The sequence below is a fragment of the Andrena cerasifolii genome, chromosome 13 (genome assembly GCF_050908995.1).
Source record: "Andrena cerasifolii isolate SP2316 chromosome 13, iyAndCera1_principal, whole genome shotgun sequence".
Taxonomy (NCBI): Eukaryota; Metazoa; Arthropoda; class Insecta; order Hymenoptera; family Andrenidae; genus Andrena; species Andrena cerasifolii.
This window is the reverse complement of record NC_135130.1, coordinates 9,385,396-9,402,429: the sequence shown is the minus strand read 5'-3', so window position 1 is coordinate 9,402,429 and position 17,034 is coordinate 9,385,396. Positions and strand designations below refer to the sequence as shown.

Sequence of the window (17,034 nt, the reverse complement as noted above, 5' to 3'; positions counted from 1 at the left end):
AATATGTTTTTTATTATTTGTACAGACACTTTGAGTGATAGGATTTATTGTCGATCTTACTTGCAGTGGGTAATAGTAACGCGCTCCGCTCGGCGACTTGTGTTTTATCTAAAAATGAAAGGTAACCCAAGCTACAGAACGACAATCTCTCAAAGTATACGACAGTATTAAAAGTAAGAAGTAGGTACAAAACGAACTCAATGCGCATCTACGATAATTCTTCTTCTTATCAAATATTCTTCTAAAATACTACTGAATGCCAACGAACTAAGAAAGTACATTGCTGCTTCCCTGGAGAGGGAACCTTATGAATTCATAAAAAAAAAGTAACTTTCGTTCAATTCCAGTGGAATCGAATTACGCTTTTAAACAACTGCTTGAGAAGATTCGTTGTACAAAAATAAAATACTAGGTACGCTTCCCTGCGTAAGATAGAGCGGGAGATTCCGGTTGATTACGATGCTTTGGCACAGTGCGCACTGCGCATGAACATAGAATATTTATTTGATTCGATTCCGCATGTACCGCATAATCTAGCACCAACTACAAAGTCTTAATGGACCCTACTCGCGATTTCTAAACGTTATCGCGCGAAAAGTGACAAGATACTAATCGGAGGTTTATAAATATTGGCAAACACGGTGCGCGTTTCTTTGGTATTAGCGCGGTACCCAACGGAGCAGTGGCTGCGAGAACGAGTCGCATCGAGCGCGTTAATTGCATGCACATCAGAGGAAGTCTTTAAACACTTGGATGCGCTCGACCCATTCTCTCGTTACACTCGTCGCGTAACCCCGCACAATCACGGTAAGACACCCGACGCGACGTGACGCGACGCCATCGTCGGCCAACTTGTTTCCCTTTCCGCGCTGATTCCCGCGTCGCCTTTCAGTCAGGGATCCTCGAAGCGGCCGAGAACGAAAGTACTCGAAGAGCAAGCCGCGTCCAGGCGTGTGAATCGAGTACGAAGATGGGGCTTATCGGAAGGTGTTGAGGCCCTAAATTTGCCTGGAGAACACTACGCGGAGAACGACGGCGACGAGAAATGGTAGGAGAGTTTCCAGAAGGTGGTGTGCACCTGCAAACAATGAAAATGTATGCCTGGTGACCTGCGACGCAGGAATTAGCTTCTCTTACCTCCGTTAACGACGCACTTATCGGCTTCCCTAACGAAACCGTCGGCGCACACGCACACGTTCTTCAGGCATTGCACCGCCTTCGCCGTCACGCTCTCGTTTCCGAGCTGATAACAATCGTATGTGTTTCCGCAATTCTGGTCCAGTCCTGCGAATCATACGATCCCAACGATGGAACGAGTCGACAAACGAAGCGAGTCTAAGAGGAAATGGAAAGGGAAACGAAAGCGTACCTATGTCGAGGAAACATTCTTTTTGCTCGGGCTCATAGTGGTACTGATTCGAGCACCGACACGTCTGATCGATGCACGAGGCATGGGAGAACGTCTTGGAGCACTGCGCGTCATCCACACAATTTTCCAGGATTTCCCGCGCGGCGGGTAAACATCTTGTTTTGTTCGCGTTAGCCACGGTCTCCGCGGGGCAATCGCAGATATTTCTCTCCGCGCACGTTGCACCCTCGACGAGAGCGCATTCCTCCGGTCGCGTGCACGCCTCTCCGAAATCTGCAACAAGAACGCGTGGTCACTGAAATTCCAGGCGACATTTGTCACGTACGGAGCGCATAACGGACAGACGTGCGGTCTTACCGACGGTTTTGTAGCAGGCGTTCGCCGCGAAATGATAACCGGGTATGCAACCGCACTTTCCGCTCTGGCAGGTGGTGTTGCGGAGGAAGGCTACGCATTGGTTGTCTTCGACGCAGGGGGAGTCGATTGATTCTGCCTCTGAAAGTAAAGGCAAAATTCTCAGCAAATAATCCTACGTTTAAGCGCAGAATAACCACTACAGAATTTGTTTGTACTTTTAAGGCAGCTTTTCATATTGGCCGACAGGATGTATTCTTTCTGGCACTCGCATTGGCTTATGGTCGTGTTGCAAACGGCATTTCGGATGCAATCCTGATCGTGCTTGCAACTGTTGACGGCAGGCAACTCTAAAACAGTTTTAAGTAAATCTTTTTTCTTCCTCTCTTTTTCTTACTTTTCCCCAAGAGAGTCGTTAGAAATATCCTTTTTTACCTGCGTTCCTAGTCTGCAGCGCGACTTCCGCGCTGGAGCAGTTCTTGATTTCCGAGCCATATTTGCACGCGCAGAATCCTTTTGTGCAGCTCGGGTCCTTTAGCGCGGAGGAGTACTGGACACAATCAGTGGAATTTGTACAGGGAATCGGTGGATCTGCGGAAAGAAGAAGATGATTTTTTCGAAGAATATTTGTTGCCACGATCTTGCATTCCTAAAGAAAAAACGCGAAGGCCTGTGCAAGCATGTTGCTATCTGGGTCGCGCGATTCCCAGTATACTTATGTTTGCCATGCTCCCTGGCTTGTTGGGCATTTTACTGACAATGGGAACGGAACAATCGATTGGAGCATTATTGAAGCAAGCGAGTCGTTCAAACCTCGTTCTGCTCGGTAACCATTCCGTTTTGCTAATTAATATCGATGATTTGATTCTCTGGAAACATAAGAAATCGTCTACTCGTGTTCTGCACGCGCAGACAGACAACTCGGCGAGAGAAGATGGGTCTGAATGGACGAAAACATAGATCTCGTTTTCTTTTGCTGAAAAATAAAATTTAATTTGCTACGTAGATAAATCTCGGTTGAAACGGCCGAGGTTTGAAATCAGGTATGGCTTGCTGTTCCGTCGCTTTTTTTTCCCCCCTCGACAACGAGAAGAGGTCATCTTTATTGTGAAACGCTTGCTTGGCAAGGTTTACATACACAAACCAGAATCTATCGAAACGTTCCCGAACGTTTCTTTCGTAGCGGCAGAATCGTATCACGATATGTCGGTTACTTGAAATAAACTGACGTTAAATCAATTACCGAATGGCTTTCAGCTGCTCCGGAGACTGTCTCCTGTCGTCTCGCGTCGCGTCGCGTTTCAGCAACACTCGATATCGAGAGCAGATTCGATTTGCAATAGCTTTAATAATTTAGATTTTCTAATTTTAGCTTACTCTCGTAAAGCACGAATGCCGTTTGCTGTTTCGCATCCAGACAACGCGAGTTTAATTACAAGCCCGAGCACATCCTGTGCAGATTTAATTGCGCGGATGATCGGTTCGATATCGCCGCGTCTACAGAATTATTCTTAAAACAGAGAGGAGAAGTTAATATACACGCGATCGGGCAGTCAACGCTATGTCGTTAACTTGGTTGCGAGCCGGTTACACATTAAACAAGCTTCGTCGAATCTTACTGATGTTTTCAGCAATCGCACGATGGAACGTCGCGACGAAGACGAGGAGTAGGAGTAGATGGTTCTTCGTTTGCGCAGGAGAAAACATGGTCGACGTCCGAACCTCGATGCTGCACATTTCCTCGCGAACTGTCAAGTATCAGTTTACGATCGAGCATCGATAGCACGCGACTGACGAACGCGAAGCCGAGTCCAACTGCCGTTAACCGTATTCTCTCCCACCATTCTCATCTACATCGCGGCTGCTGACTCGATGCCGACCGGCCGGGCCGTCCTGACCGTTCGATCTTGACGCTGCGCAAATTTCTCGACCAGTAATTTGTAATATCTTTCACCGCGTACTTGTCGAGAGATTATTAGCTACTTTTACTATTGGAAAAGTCGAGGAGCACAGTAGAATAGGATGTTTGAAAGATTCCTGATACGTGGGACATAAAACACGTACTCCCTAGTCCCTAAGGCCTAAGCGTTAGCCATGTTGCGACACGAATCTCGCAAAGGAAGACGCCTCAAGTTTTAAAGCACTTGGGCGTTGAAAAGCAGGTCGCGCTAAACGGTTGCCTCTGATTCATTCGGCTAGATATATGTATACATATATATCGGAGATAAATGGAAAGATAAGGATTATCAGTGGAGGGCGTGCGTCGCGATGTTTTCTGACAAGACTCCGCGGTTTCCTACTCAGGCACGTATGAGTAATGCATCGCAGTCATACCTGAATCCTGAATCGTCCACCTTCGTTATTCCGATATTCCGTTGATGACGATATGTGCAGGCAAGTGTTAAAGATCGTGCTGTTCTTCGGAATTTTTCGACCGCTGTTGTGCTGGGAACGTGAGTACATCGAAAAGAATCCTCCACCTGCATTGGTCGCTCGGAAACGCTAGTCGTTATTCTTCTTCAGAAATCACGGAGGAGTATGGGATCGTGAAGATCGGCGGGACTTGCGAGAGGGACTGGCATTGCATCCAGCACGCGTTCTGCCGAGCACAAATTAGCTGCCTATGCGAACAGTATTATACACCCACTCTTGACAGGTCAATGTGCGTCGCTAGTGAGTATCGCTTAATCAGAATTTATTGGAATGCATAAGGGAGATAGGACGGATAAAAGTTGTCGGCTCCGATAGGCGAAGGATTGGGTTGCACGGACCACGGTGCCTGCAGATCAATGGCGAATGCCGAGTGCAGGCAAGGGAAATGCGCGTGCAAGGATTCCTACGTTTTGGATGTAAACAATTCTTCCAGCTGCATTAGTAGTGAGTAGCGGCGCCTAAGCACTTATAGCCATTTACAATTAGTTGCATCGAAAGAGTGCGTTGCTGAACGAAAGATGCGATTGCAGTGCCAAAGATGGAGGGCGATCGCTGTCAGAGGAACGACGACTGTCAGGACGCTCTTGGCTACGCCACCTGTATCGGTGAACGCTGCCAGTGCATCTCCAATTACCACTATGCCAATGAAACCGGCAAATGCGTTCTGACACGATGTAATTACAAATACCATCCTCTTATTCATTCGTAATTACAGATCGCGCTCGCGATCTCGGTTCATTCAGTCACGTGATTGTCAACAGATCACTGTAATACTCGAGCCTATTTAATTGTGTAGGTACATAGGTGTAGGTAACGCCAGTAAAAAAAACTTTTGTAACACGCTAAAACATGCTTTCCAGTTCTCTACCACTCGTGCAGCATGGATTACGAGTGTATGGGCTTCGACAATGAAGACGTCCTTGAATGTAGAAGCGGTGCATGCGTTTGTAAGGAAGGAGAGGCGGGCTGTAGCAAAGGTTAATTACAATTAATTGTACCGTCACAATCTAATTCGGTGAATTATGCCATCTTTTCAACAACTCTCTTTCTCGTTTCTTTCAGCATCTCTGCACGCAATCGTTGGAATTCCTCTGGTGCTTTTGCCGATTCTACAGCGACTGATTTAGATCGCCTCTCTTAATAAATTCCACCAATTTCCCTTTTCTTCGTTTTCACCCCGCTCTTACGGCGGAACCTAACGAAACCCGATCGTTGCAAATCAATGCCCGATTCTACGTATAATATTTATTTTCTTCGTTTGTACCGGGGATGTAGCGATAAAAAATTGTGTTAATCGCACGGCAGATTTTATTAGACTCTTTCACCATTTTAAAATAATGTAATTTCAAATAAATATTCAGGAAACTATAATTAAACAATAATTCTAAGGATGTAAATTGTTAGGATCTCATTAATTACATTTACAGATGAAAAGTCTTTCGAATGACCTAATTTTCCCCGCGTTCAATTCTAATTCCTGCCACGCGTAGCGTTACAATCTGTTTCGAGACTTTTCCGGTAACGTCGCATGCGACACTAAAATGGTAAGGGTGTCCTAGGACCCCACAAACCAGGGACAGAAAAATCCATTCGATGTTTGGTCTATCCTATACCAGATACTTGGTCTCTGCCAATACACTCCGCGTCAAAATTAAAGGAACACTATAATTTCCCGAATTTTTTTAACAACGCATTCTTTTATTAAACAATGCGTTTTTCAAATATTTTTTCCGACCATTTTTTCGCAGAGATACAGCCATTTGAAAGTGACCAAAATTTTCGGGAAATTATAGTGTTCCTTTAATTTTGACGCGGAATGTATTTAGATTTTCACTTTTCCATTGTAAATATATTAGTTGCTGAGGTTTATTTAAAGCATTCAACACTGAACCTTCATGAGCCCTTGAACTGAAATAATCATGTAAATATTGTTATTTAAAAAATATTGTTTATTGCAAAACAAGTTGCTTCTTTTCGACGGGACATGATGTAAAATAAATATCATCACATACATACATACAACTGTACACGCGATTCATCGTGACCGCGTAATGATTGTACATCAATATACAAAGGGGTAGTTAAGAATGACGCTTTGATGTGTCGAGATAATCGATCAGACTAGTTAAAAAGACGCTAAAATGTCGATGAATGGAGTTCCGGGTTCCTTGGCCGCTGCTTCGAAGGACTCCACAAATGCCTGTCTCTGAGCTTCTTTGGATAACTAATAGAAAGGAAGAGAGCACAATCCAAAGTTACTCCAATATTCAATTTGAGTCCTGAAATCGCTCAATGCTGCATACCTTGTGGTAAAAGTCAGAAGCAGCGATGCAAAGGATCTTTTTATCTTCGTATTCGTATTTGCCAATCCTTGATTGGACGTATGGGAATCTGAGCGCACTGTTAAGGAAGCCTCCACTAATGAAATAAATAAACGGACGATCATATTTGGCTTTTAAAAGGATACATGGCTCTCAGCCAATGATTCGTAGATGCACTAATGAAGAAGCAAGACAAACACCACGTTGACATCGTCACCGGCAAACTTTGAATGAAATTTGGCAAACTGAAAACGACCCAGTCTTGAAGGAGTTCCATTTGGGCGCAAGTGCACGCACTTTCGCAGACCTATCAGAAATCAGAATCGTTTTAGATCTATAAAGCTGTCTGTCGACAAATTACGAACCTTAAAGACGACGGCGGAAAGTAACTGTGGATGCGGCTGCTGAGGCGATAAGAATTCCCCGATAACTTTGGTGAGGATTTCGGACGGCGGGAAGAAGTCTCCGAGAAGTGCCGACAGAACCGTGCATAGAAGCTCCACCTCCATCGCATGCCCTTTTCTGATCTTGTCGAAAATCGCGGACGTTCGCTCTATCGATCGAACCAGTGCTTCCGGCTCTACATCAGGCAACGGCTCCTCTATTTCCGGCTGGTTCAGCCTGTCAGCTGCTTCCGTGTACATGCAAGTCAGCAGCAATTGTAAGGCGGGTAACGATAGCACTGGACTAGGATGCTTCATCCGATCTATAGCAACTTTCACAATCTGCTCAGCGACCTTTCCAATCACGCTTTTGGTCACCACGAGTCGCTCGAGGCCCTGTCGAACGCAGCAAATTAGCAATGCAATAGGTACTAAGCGGATGACTGTGAACATACCTGCAGGAGCGTCTGATGCAAGCTGGAGGATATATTTTGAGATGTCAGCAAAGTGAGCACCAGATCTAGAACGGCTGGCGCCTCCGTGTCCGGCGGAGTGTCCTCAGCATGCTCGAGCAGGAAGAATACCAGAGCCCATATCACGCCCTGATGCTCCTCGCTTTGACTTAACACGCTGAGAATTTAACAGGCGATCGAATCGAATGGAAATCGTAATGTTAATTGAGCAGCTTACCTGCTCGAATCTTGGGCATCGAGATGTTTCTGTATGTACTCGATGGCTAGCGGATGTATGATGTTCATTGTCTCCTCGCAATTCGTAAGCACTGCACTTTGTAACAAGTACAGAGAGCCGTGCAGGGCGGAGACCCTCGCAGGCAGGAACCCCGACTTGAGATTCACGTCCACCAAGCGTTTCACTTTGTCCAGAGTTTCAAAGTCCTGAAAGGCACAAAGGCGAACGGTGTAATGTAGGTATCAGCTGCGCTGGAATTGCTTCTGTTGCAGTTTACACGGTACTGTTGAAAAGCGTACCAGCGGTGTTAGCACGGCAGCAGCTTTGCACACGGACACCACCAGGTACTGATGCAAAATAACGTTTTCAGTCGGATGGATCCTGGAGACCTCCAAACACGTGTCCAGCATCCACTGATACTGAGCCCTCTCTACAAACAACTCCGAAATCGCTAGAATAGACTTGAGAATCTCGGTGAGCAACTGTACCGGGGTATTGGTCTGCGGGGACATCCAGGAAGTATAGAGCTCCACCAAGAAACGAAGACAGGAGTCGAGGTCGAGCGAAGAAGACATCAACGCGTCGTTTCTCCTGTTCTTCAAGTCGAGAACAGAGGCGTTCAATTTGTCCTCGTAGAGATTGCAGAGTGACCAGAGATAAGACACGGATAGCTGACTGTACGTGTACTGGTTCGAGTTGGAGCTTGCCACTCTTTCCACGTTCCCTCGATGGAAGATGTGCTCCATGTTCAAGCCACCGATGGTATCCGAGTCATTCATGCACTCGTACTTCCACGTAAGCAGATCCTGAATCGCGTACAACTTCTGCGAGCTGATTTTATGGACCGAGAGCTGTGGATCTCGCGGGTGATGGATCAGGGTGCTAGCTCTTGGATTACCAGGATACGGAAGGAACAAAGTCTGCAACAGTAATCTCGTTATCGCTTGCACGGCCAAGCTGCTTGCCTGGATCAATGTTGGAATCTCCTCGGAGAGCACGCTCTCGTTCTGCGTGAGATTAAGCACTCCCAAAAGGGCCATCCACATCTCTTCGAACTGCAGCCGTGAGATCCAGCCTAGGAGATTTATCCTGTAAATGAACTGCTCAAGGATTTCCACTTCTAGTAAAAGATTCGACTCCGAAGGTAGCAACGGGAAGTAACACTTGGTCGGGCCAGAGCCGACCACGTCCCAATTCTGTTTCCACACCAACGGCGGTGTCAGCACGAAAGAATTCACCAAAGGCTGGCGGCTGATGCTGACGATTAGGTCTTGTATCGTATCGAACAGATAACATGGGATGGTTTTCAACGATCCCTCCTCCTGGCACCGCTCTAACCAGGCGACGAGAGCAGCCATTCGAGCGCAAGCTTGAGCGTACTCTTTCGTATCCGGATCCTCGAGCGCTGGCTCTAAAGCACACGAGTCTATAACCGGTAAAGAGTCGATTGTCGTTAGCAGGTACTTGACGATTCTTGTCAACGAAGCGGCAGCGGTACAGACCCACGAATACTTTGTCTGGTCCCCAAAGATTTTACTGGGTCCAGGATGCTTCAGGATCTCCGACGCGCAGCACAGCGCGAGCTCCAGGTCTCTTGGTCGTAATTTATTCGTCTTGCTCTCGTCGGAGCGTATCAACCAGTGTGTTAACTCTAGGCATAGAACCGCGAATTTAGCCAGATCTTCTTCCGATTTCATACCTATTTTCGCTAAGTTGTAGTTTGCTAGCTTCGGCAACGTCTTCATGTACATCTTTACAGCCGGTATCAACATGAACAGTATATTCCAGTACACCGACTCGTTCAGAAGCTCGTCGAACCGTACCGTGTACTTGACCTCCTTCGAGTTACCACCCGATTCCGGTGGATTGTAAATCTGATGAGGTTTCGGCATCAGTTCGTTCACGTGGCGAACGTGCTCCAGTATGCATTGCTTCGCCGCGTTATAAAGAGGGCTAGCCTCGAAATTGAAGTCTTTCTCGTTCTGCGCTACGCCGAATTCTAACTTTTGGCACTTCTCCACGCTCATGCGCACGCCCAACATTATACAAGGCTTCAGGATCGTGATGTTGAATTCTTTGCAAGAAAAGGTACTGAGACAGTCTTCGAAATCCAAGTCTTTCAACAACAGTGCCGTCTCCGACGCTTTGTACCCGCCATTTGGATTGCAACACCGTAACTTCACCTGAGACAGAAACCAACTGCGATCCAACTGAATGGATTTCACGGTGGACGGATTGAACGGTCTACACTGGTCAAGTTCCAGAGGCGACAGATCGTAACACTGTACACCCAGCTTGTTCAGCAGACTGACTAATCCCCCGTGTTTCTTCGCGAGCTTGGTCGACCGCAAAGTTTCCATCATCTTCGCGAAATCCTCCTTCGACAGTTGCTTAATTACGTCCGGGACAGAAGTGGTCAGCAAAATCTCAACCCTTCGACTGGCTATTTTCGCGGCCATTCTGGATAAAGCAAGATACTTGGTGGACAATAATCTCGGTATCAGCGTTAATAAAACCGCCCCGCTTTGCGAATGATGGGCACCTTCTATACATTGCAGAAGTCGCTTGACGAAACTAGGTTGCGACAAGTCTGTGCACTTGGTTGCGATCGCTTGCACTAATAATCCGCTGGCCGCTGGATTTCTGTGTACAGCTGCCGTCAGTAGATCCCTAACAGGAGATTCGATGGCGTTGTTCACTGTTTCTTCCGTATGGTTGACTAACAGCCACGTCAGAGGTTCCGCGTCGCTTAGATTCTCGCATACATAGTCGCAGAACAGTATGATGCCACCTTTCCTGATGATCTGGACGTTGATGCTGCTGGGCTGATCCGTCTTCTTTTCTTCGCCGGGGGATGTATGTACGATATACTCGGATCGATGAGTGCCCAATACTTTGGACCAAAACTTCATCTCATTGTACCCCAACAAAGTCATCATGTAGGCCCATTGGCAGGTTAACGTTGGGCAACTGTTGCCAATATTTAGCATTAGATAATTTAGGTCAGCAATCGGTAGTTTTTCCTCTTTGCGAACGTTACGGCCTTGAATCATCTGCATACTCGCGTTCGCAACTTTGCAATGGCTTCCAGACTCAAACATGTGAATGCACAGCTGCAAGAAGAACGCGAATTGATGGATCAAGTAGTGGTCGTTTTCCATCGACTCTGAGAACCCGACGAACGGATCATTAGCCTTGTGATCGATCAGCCCAAGGAGATTGTACACTTTGGAACCTACTAAGCTGATCACTTTGAATATGAATCTAGCTAATATTCTGTCGGGGGGAATATCGACAGATCGAATCCCCAAAACGTTCAGAGGATCCATAGTCCGACAAGAGGGCTCTGGAAGAAGAAACGACTGCGATAGCTCGGTCATGTTTGCGCTTAAATCGGAAAGACGCGCCAGCATTGCTTCTTCTTTCGCGTATGAAATCAGTGACAATAGAACGACGTTAATCATTCCCAGCCACCGTTTTAGCTTTAAACTCGATGTCTCTGGAGAATCAGGTGTGACGAGAAGCACTTTCAAAAGAGGATCGACTGGCCTGAACACCGTGGGAGATATGGCCGCGAACAATTTAACTAGAGCGACGTGGGCTTTCTCCGACTCTATTCGGACTTTTCCCGCTGCTAGCATAGGAAGGATGGTGTCCATGGTCAGTCTGGACCATCTCCTCCATTTTTCCTCGCCGTTGCCGTCTCCGCTGAATCTAGACTCCGTCAAGCATAAGGCCAACAGTTCGATAATATGATAATACTCTACAAGACGCAGAAGCATCGAGATCAACACCTCCCTCGTAGTTTCTAGTTCCCTCTGCTCTACCGGGTTCGAGATTGCATTTCTGATCAGGAACACGTCTTCAACTACTGGAGCAAGGGCTGGTATACAGTGCGTCAGCGCTGGCTGTCCACTTGCCATAAGACCATCGCACAGCTGGATTATCTTTGGAACTCCTATTATAGCTTTCGAATGATTCTTCTCGTAGGATAGGTGCACCAAGAAGTTGAACACCTTTGGTAGAAGTTCCTCAGTCTGCTGTACATGACCTTCTTCGATGAATTCGAACTGCTTCAACACGAAACCGATGAATATTCTGTCCGAATCCAGCAGGCAATAATTAACCCTCAATTGCACCAGTTGGCTGAGCAACATCAATACTTGACACTGTAGTGGCACGCTACTTGTTACGGTGTACTGTTTCAGCGACTTTATCACCATTGGTTCGAAAAGACGAATGAACGAGGCTATAGAAGTCTTTTGATCGGACGATCGAATTAGATTCTTAAAGATAGAAGAGAATTTTCTATCCCCTTTCCTGCGTAACAGTCCCACCCACCTGAAATAAGAAGTTTGGTGTAATAGGCGCATGAGAAATATTCTACTCCAATGCAGGAATATAGTATGCTCACCCAGTGTCCGGTTCATTTTCACTCCTGCAATTGTTTCCCATAGACGTGATCGTGTCCGCCATCTGCCTCGCTGGATTTTGAAAGCAATGGTTGTAAAATCCTTTAATATCATTTCTCAGCACAGCTATCCTATCCACGTTCTTCTGCGCGTCTGATTCGTTCCACTGAGCATGCACGTTCGTGCTGCACAGACATTTTAATAGCTGCTGAACGCATTGAACAGTTGCGGTCGGTGAAAGTACCACGGTACTCTGCAGATAATATAAAATCTCTTCCGTGATCTGAGCTGCTTCGTTAAAGGACATGATTTCGAGGATTTGAGAGAGTACGTCTAGGATTGCATTCAACAGGGATAAATACATTTCACTGGCATCCGGTTCGAGGGTGACCAAGTAATTCAAATGCGCCGCTTTTAAAATGTCGTACATTTTCATGTAATGCGGTATCGAAACGAACGCACCCATCTGTTCTTTTCCAAATTTCAAACTGCCCCCGATTCGCTCTCCCTTTTCCTTTGATTTCTGTTCAGGGACTACTTTCTTCTTTGGGGATATCGTTTGCGTAGAGGTCAAAGACGGTAATCCGGTCTTTATACTTGTTTGTGCCAATTGTACATCGTCGATTATATGAACGAATATATTCAATACTCTAGTAACATGCGCCAACAGCAATTCTATTTGCTTATCCTTAAATGTAGCCCAATTTTTCGAGGGATCGTTGGGCTTGAAGTTGCAGAAGGCCAGGCCCGATGCGAGATTTCCAGCAAGTAAAATTAAATGCCTGTGCGTCGGCAAGTCTAGACTTATCGGGGACGAAGATAGTAAGGATAGAGCTAAAGATAAGAGACCGCTGCTAACAGATGACGGCATCATGTCGCTTGTAATGTTTGATTCGCTAATGTCTAGTCGGCTACCGCTCTTTTTGTGAGACTTCTTCGACAGTCCCCTTGGCGAAATGCAATCCCATCCTCTGATGTAGACTGTAGTTGCATAGACGTCGCTTAAACGAGATAGAGCTTCGCAACATCCGTACACTAAATACTTTGATGATTGCACTCCAAGAATTTCGGCCAACATATTCACTATGATGGACAAAGAGTATTCCACATTCGGATGATAGGGCATGCCGTTTTGAGGATTCAACGATGCAAACGGCTGTATAGAGGTATTTACAAATAACTTGTGTTTCTCTTGACAAGAGGATAATTCTAAGCTGCTTTTGCCCACAGCGCTCAGAAATTCTTCCGTGTATTGAACAGCTTTCCTCGTAATAACATCCTCCTGCGGCTGTTGAAAGTGCAGCAAAGAAATACTCCTAGAAGAAGTATATATAAAATATTCTAAAATTTTATAACGGAGCAATTTTCTATACATAAAAGATTTCGATAACTCTTACTTTACAATTGCATCTGATGCCGCGTGTCTAATTCTCTGGTCTTGATCACCTAATAGCGTCATGATAACATTGATAAAATGTTCTTGGTACATTGATCCACCAGCTATATATTCTACCGTAACGTACGATATCTCGCTCAATAGTTCTACTAATTTAACTTTTACCAGAAAATATGGATTCTTTACTAGTTGAGGTAATGCAGTTAACACAGTAATTCCATATTTGTTATCGACAGATTCTAACAACTCTGGTAGACACAAACTAAACGCTGTTAGCGTTTGTCGGCACGTCGTAGCAGAATCATCCTCTAATCCCTGTATTTAAAATGCACGTATCAATGTTTATAAACGTGAGTGTAACAGTCTCGAAATTCTCGAAAGACTTCATACAAGCGTTTACCTTCAGAAGTAACTTTATCAAATTCTCTAACGATACGCTACCATGTACTTTCTCTTTTGCGACTTCTGCCTCAAAATTTTTAAAACATCCACCATACTGAGTGTATACAGACTTTAAGAATGTACCGATAATCATCGATACATTACCCCTAATTTGAGGATCTGGATGATTCATAAACAATAATATATCTGTTATCATTTGTTCATGTTCGGTTGAATTTGATTGTTTGGCAACAGGCATTAAAAACAGGTTCGGACAAAGTTTTAAAATATAAGCCACGCAGTTTAGAGCAAGAGATTTTACACTAACACGAAAATATTTGTCTGGCACCACATGGCCAATGTTGCCAGTTAAAAGAAAAGACGAGACCAAATAACGACAGCAAAATTTTAGTGGTATATCATGATCTGTAAAAGTTCCAATATCTATATCTCGTAATGAATAATCCAAAGATAGCTTTTTGGGAGAAGCAACAGACGATGCAACTTCTTCGAAATAATCTAGTTCCTTCGTTTCGTTATGTAAACCTGAGTAGATCTTTTCCGATTTCTCTATTTCACTTCCAACATCGCTACCTTCCTCAAGAACTTCATCTGCAATGGACATAATTATGTATAAATGATGCGATCTTCGTACCGCAAATTCATACTCATTATCTTAAACATTCTTTCTTACTATCGATAACTCCAATCTTCAAGCCACTATAATTTTCCAATATCTTTCCCTTCATTTCTATAACATTGCTCGAACATTCCTTCCGGGTTCGTAGATTCTGTGCCAATGGGGTCACAACCGTAGAGTCTAATATCCATTTCTCTATCTTTGGATTTATCTCTGGCATATCGGATTCAAGTAAATTCAAAGTAGATTCTAAATTTTCCCCACAGGCAGTAGTAGTACTAGATGTACTCAGTTGGCTCAAGGATAACATTGTTTCATTTTGATTTAATGCTATCCTACTACGTGTTATACCTTGATTTGACAATAACGAGGCTACTAAAACCTTTAAAGGTGACTTCAAAAGCTGAGTCAAGGTTTCTAAAGCTGCATTTATAACATTATGATCAGACTGCCATTTCGTATAATGTAAACATAGCTCATAAATTTGTAATAAGCTATCTACTTCTGTTGTATCGTCTCGAGGTTCTATAGGATTGCATATATGTGGTAAAATTACCCTCATGCATCCAAATATACCGATAATGGTAGTTACACGACCATCGTGTTCGCTTATAGCCACTACAATACCTATGACAGGAAGATGCAGTTAAAAAAGCGCTGCATTTCTGCATGCGACGTGTGGCGCTTAATAAATACTTACTCAAAAGATGTTTCAAGACATAATCTAGAAAGAATTGTGGCTTCCGGCAATTTAAGCACGTCGCTAGAATCATATTTGCAGCAGCTCTACGAAATGCTGCTTGTTCCGAGGATACATTTTCAAAGAATGCTTTCAACAAAGTCTAAATAGTGGAAATATACATGATTTTATAGTTGCTGCATGGAAGACATCGATTACTATAGATTACCTTAACATCATTGTCTGTCATAAATGGCCCCAAAGGTTTCATCATTAGGGGTAAGGACTGAGACAACGTTTCGATCACAGCTCCTTCCGAACGATGCGCGATTGCTACTATGCATGGTATTAAATTAGACACGTACGCTTTTCCTCTCGTAGGACGAATCATATGACTGAGAAGCCCAAATCTGCTCAGAGCAGCTCTTAAAGATCTAGCAGGCCCGTTCTTTTTTATTTCATTGTATAGTTCTATTTGAACTTTGACAATATTACTGTCAGCCATTGCCTATTAATTGAAACAGTTAATAGAGAGATATTAGTAAGTTTATTATGCACAGTATTAAATGCCATGGAATAGGAATGCTATACCCTTATAATTTTGTTCAAAGTCTCATCCGCCACCATTCTGATATCAGATTCGTCATCGTCGCACAATGTTAACAACGTTTCAATCGAAAGACTAAGAATCTGAGGGAATTTTGCTGTCAGTTTCACAGTCGGTGAACATATTCCTTCTGCTATTGCCATGCAACATGCCAATTTATCTTTCCTTTGAATAAAAATAAAGACGCATTGAATTTCTCAGGTACACATTTATTTCATACACGTTTTACTGCAGCGTATTTTTGCTTATTTCGATTCTTATGAAATGAAGAAAGAAATACTTTGTTCATGTACCTTGTACTCGAATCTGACAGAATAGCATTCGATTCTTGAGTTGTTTTTAAAGCTTCTATAGCTTTCAATACATTGTTCAATGTTGCCATTTTTGCCAAAATATATTTTAATCGGTTCGTCCCTCACTTTCTACAAATCAATCTTTTTGCGAAATAACATTTTAATAATGTAGGCCGAATTTATGACAGACATATCATAGTTATAAAACTACATGCTCCTCGATACCATATTCATTTCTGCATTTCTGATTCAAACGTCAGATTGAAGGGATTGAAGGCTATTACTCAACACAGGTCTCTCGTTTCTCTAATTATCCTATGAACGGAGCATAAGGAAACTTGCGAATTTAGTCACGGCCGCTGTTTAAATACTAGCCTTATGGGAGGCCACCGTTATAAACATAAACTGTAAAATGGATTAAATGCACGGAAAATCTGTTTTCCTATCGGAAAGCATCGCGATGATAAAAGAATTTACTTAATCATACTAATGTAGCAGCGGGATAAGGGGCAAATCTGTACTAAGGGTTAATTCAAAGAAGGTTACGTTAGGTTTATTTTTTCTTTGGTACAGTTTACAACAATAGTACACTTTCCCAAAAGTGGCATTTCAAGAACTGTCTTCTTACATGGCCCAACGAACTGTAGACCTTCCTTATTCAAAGAATGTATTTGAAAATGCGTAGTCGCCAGTCGGACGTGATCTTGAAACGTCATTAAACGAAGTGCAGCATAGATATACTTACAATTTGAGTGAATTCTAGATTTTATATGTTTTTGATATTACAGATGTATACATGTACATGTATGTATATACATGTACGACTCTTGCAGGGTTTATAAGGATGACATGCAATGATCATTCGTAAAAGGATAATTAGAAACTGCGAAGAACTGAATTGTGTATATATAATAGAGATGATAATTCGTGTTAATAAGGTATAAAGCGATAACGGAAGGTAACGGTTAACCCACGCTACAGTCGCCTGCAGTCGCCCCTGGTAGCGGCCATATTCTACGCATTGTCAGAGATCAAGAGACTTGGATTGCGTGGAGACGTGGAGAGCTCGAAATGTA

General features: G+C 44.0%; 3 protein-coding genes and 1 long non-coding RNA gene across 6 annotated transcripts; 1 reads left to right on the top strand and 3 right to left on the bottom strand.

Annotated features, from left to right (window-relative positions):
- Positions 1-24: 24 nt before the first annotated feature.
- On the bottom strand, positions 25-3,575 carry LOC143375848 (uncharacterized). Its single transcript, XM_076825397.1, has 7 exons — positions 3,343-3,575; positions 2,159-2,314; positions 1,942-2,073; positions 1,727-1,864; positions 1,370-1,642; positions 1,138-1,284; positions 25-1,078 (listed from the first exon to the last, which is right to left on the bottom strand). The coding sequence occupies exons 1-7, from the start codon at positions 3,458-3,460 to the stop codon at positions 999-1,001; spliced, it is 1,044 nt and encodes a 347-aa protein (XP_076681512.1). The 5' UTR covers positions 3,461-3,575; the 3' UTR covers positions 25-998.
- A 57-nt stretch (positions 3,576-3,632) lies between these two features.
- LOC143375851 (uncharacterized) lies at positions 3,633-5,593 on the top strand. The gene is made up of 6 exons (XM_076825401.1): positions 3,633-4,176; positions 4,247-4,396; positions 4,472-4,600; positions 4,687-4,830; positions 5,017-5,133; positions 5,219-5,593. The coding sequence occupies exons 1-6, from the start codon at positions 4,110-4,112 to the stop codon at positions 5,281-5,283; spliced, it is 672 nt and encodes a 223-aa protein (XP_076681516.1). The 5' UTR covers positions 3,633-4,109; the 3' UTR covers positions 5,284-5,593.
- LOC143375852 (uncharacterized) lies at positions 5,317-6,072 on the bottom strand. Its single transcript, XR_013086992.1, has 2 exons — positions 5,968-6,072; positions 5,317-5,783 (listed from the first exon to the last, which is right to left on the bottom strand). It is a non-coding gene; the product is annotated as an uncharacterized LOC143375852 (long non-coding RNA).
- Positions 6,073-6,084: 12 nt separating this feature from the next.
- Htt (huntingtin) lies at positions 6,085-16,240 on the bottom strand. 3 transcript variants are annotated; one of them, XM_076825387.1, is made up of 15 exons: positions 15,959-16,240; positions 15,650-15,830; positions 15,288-15,566; positions 15,080-15,221; positions 14,434-15,006; positions 13,759-14,351; positions 13,360-13,673; positions 11,965-13,278; positions 7,850-11,891; positions 7,551-7,756; positions 7,316-7,490; positions 6,843-7,256; positions 6,624-6,784; positions 6,460-6,547; positions 6,085-6,380 (listed from the first exon to the last, which is right to left on the bottom strand). In XM_076825387.1, the coding sequence occupies exons 1-15, from the start codon at positions 16,045-16,047 to the stop codon at positions 6,282-6,284; spliced, it is 8,670 nt and encodes a 2,889-aa protein (XP_076681502.1). In that variant the 5' UTR covers positions 16,048-16,240; the 3' UTR covers positions 6,085-6,281. The 3 variants fall into 3 exon arrangements, with proteins under 3 accessions (XP_076681502.1, XP_076681503.1, XP_076681504.1); XM_076825388.1 differs by having other exon boundaries at positions 7,316-7,481; XM_076825389.1 differs by lacking the exons at positions 14,434-15,006; positions 15,080-15,221; positions 15,288-15,566; positions 15,650-15,830; positions 15,959-16,240 and having other exon boundaries at positions 13,759-13,919; positions 14,068-14,209.
- Positions 16,241-17,034: the final 794 nt, after the last annotated feature.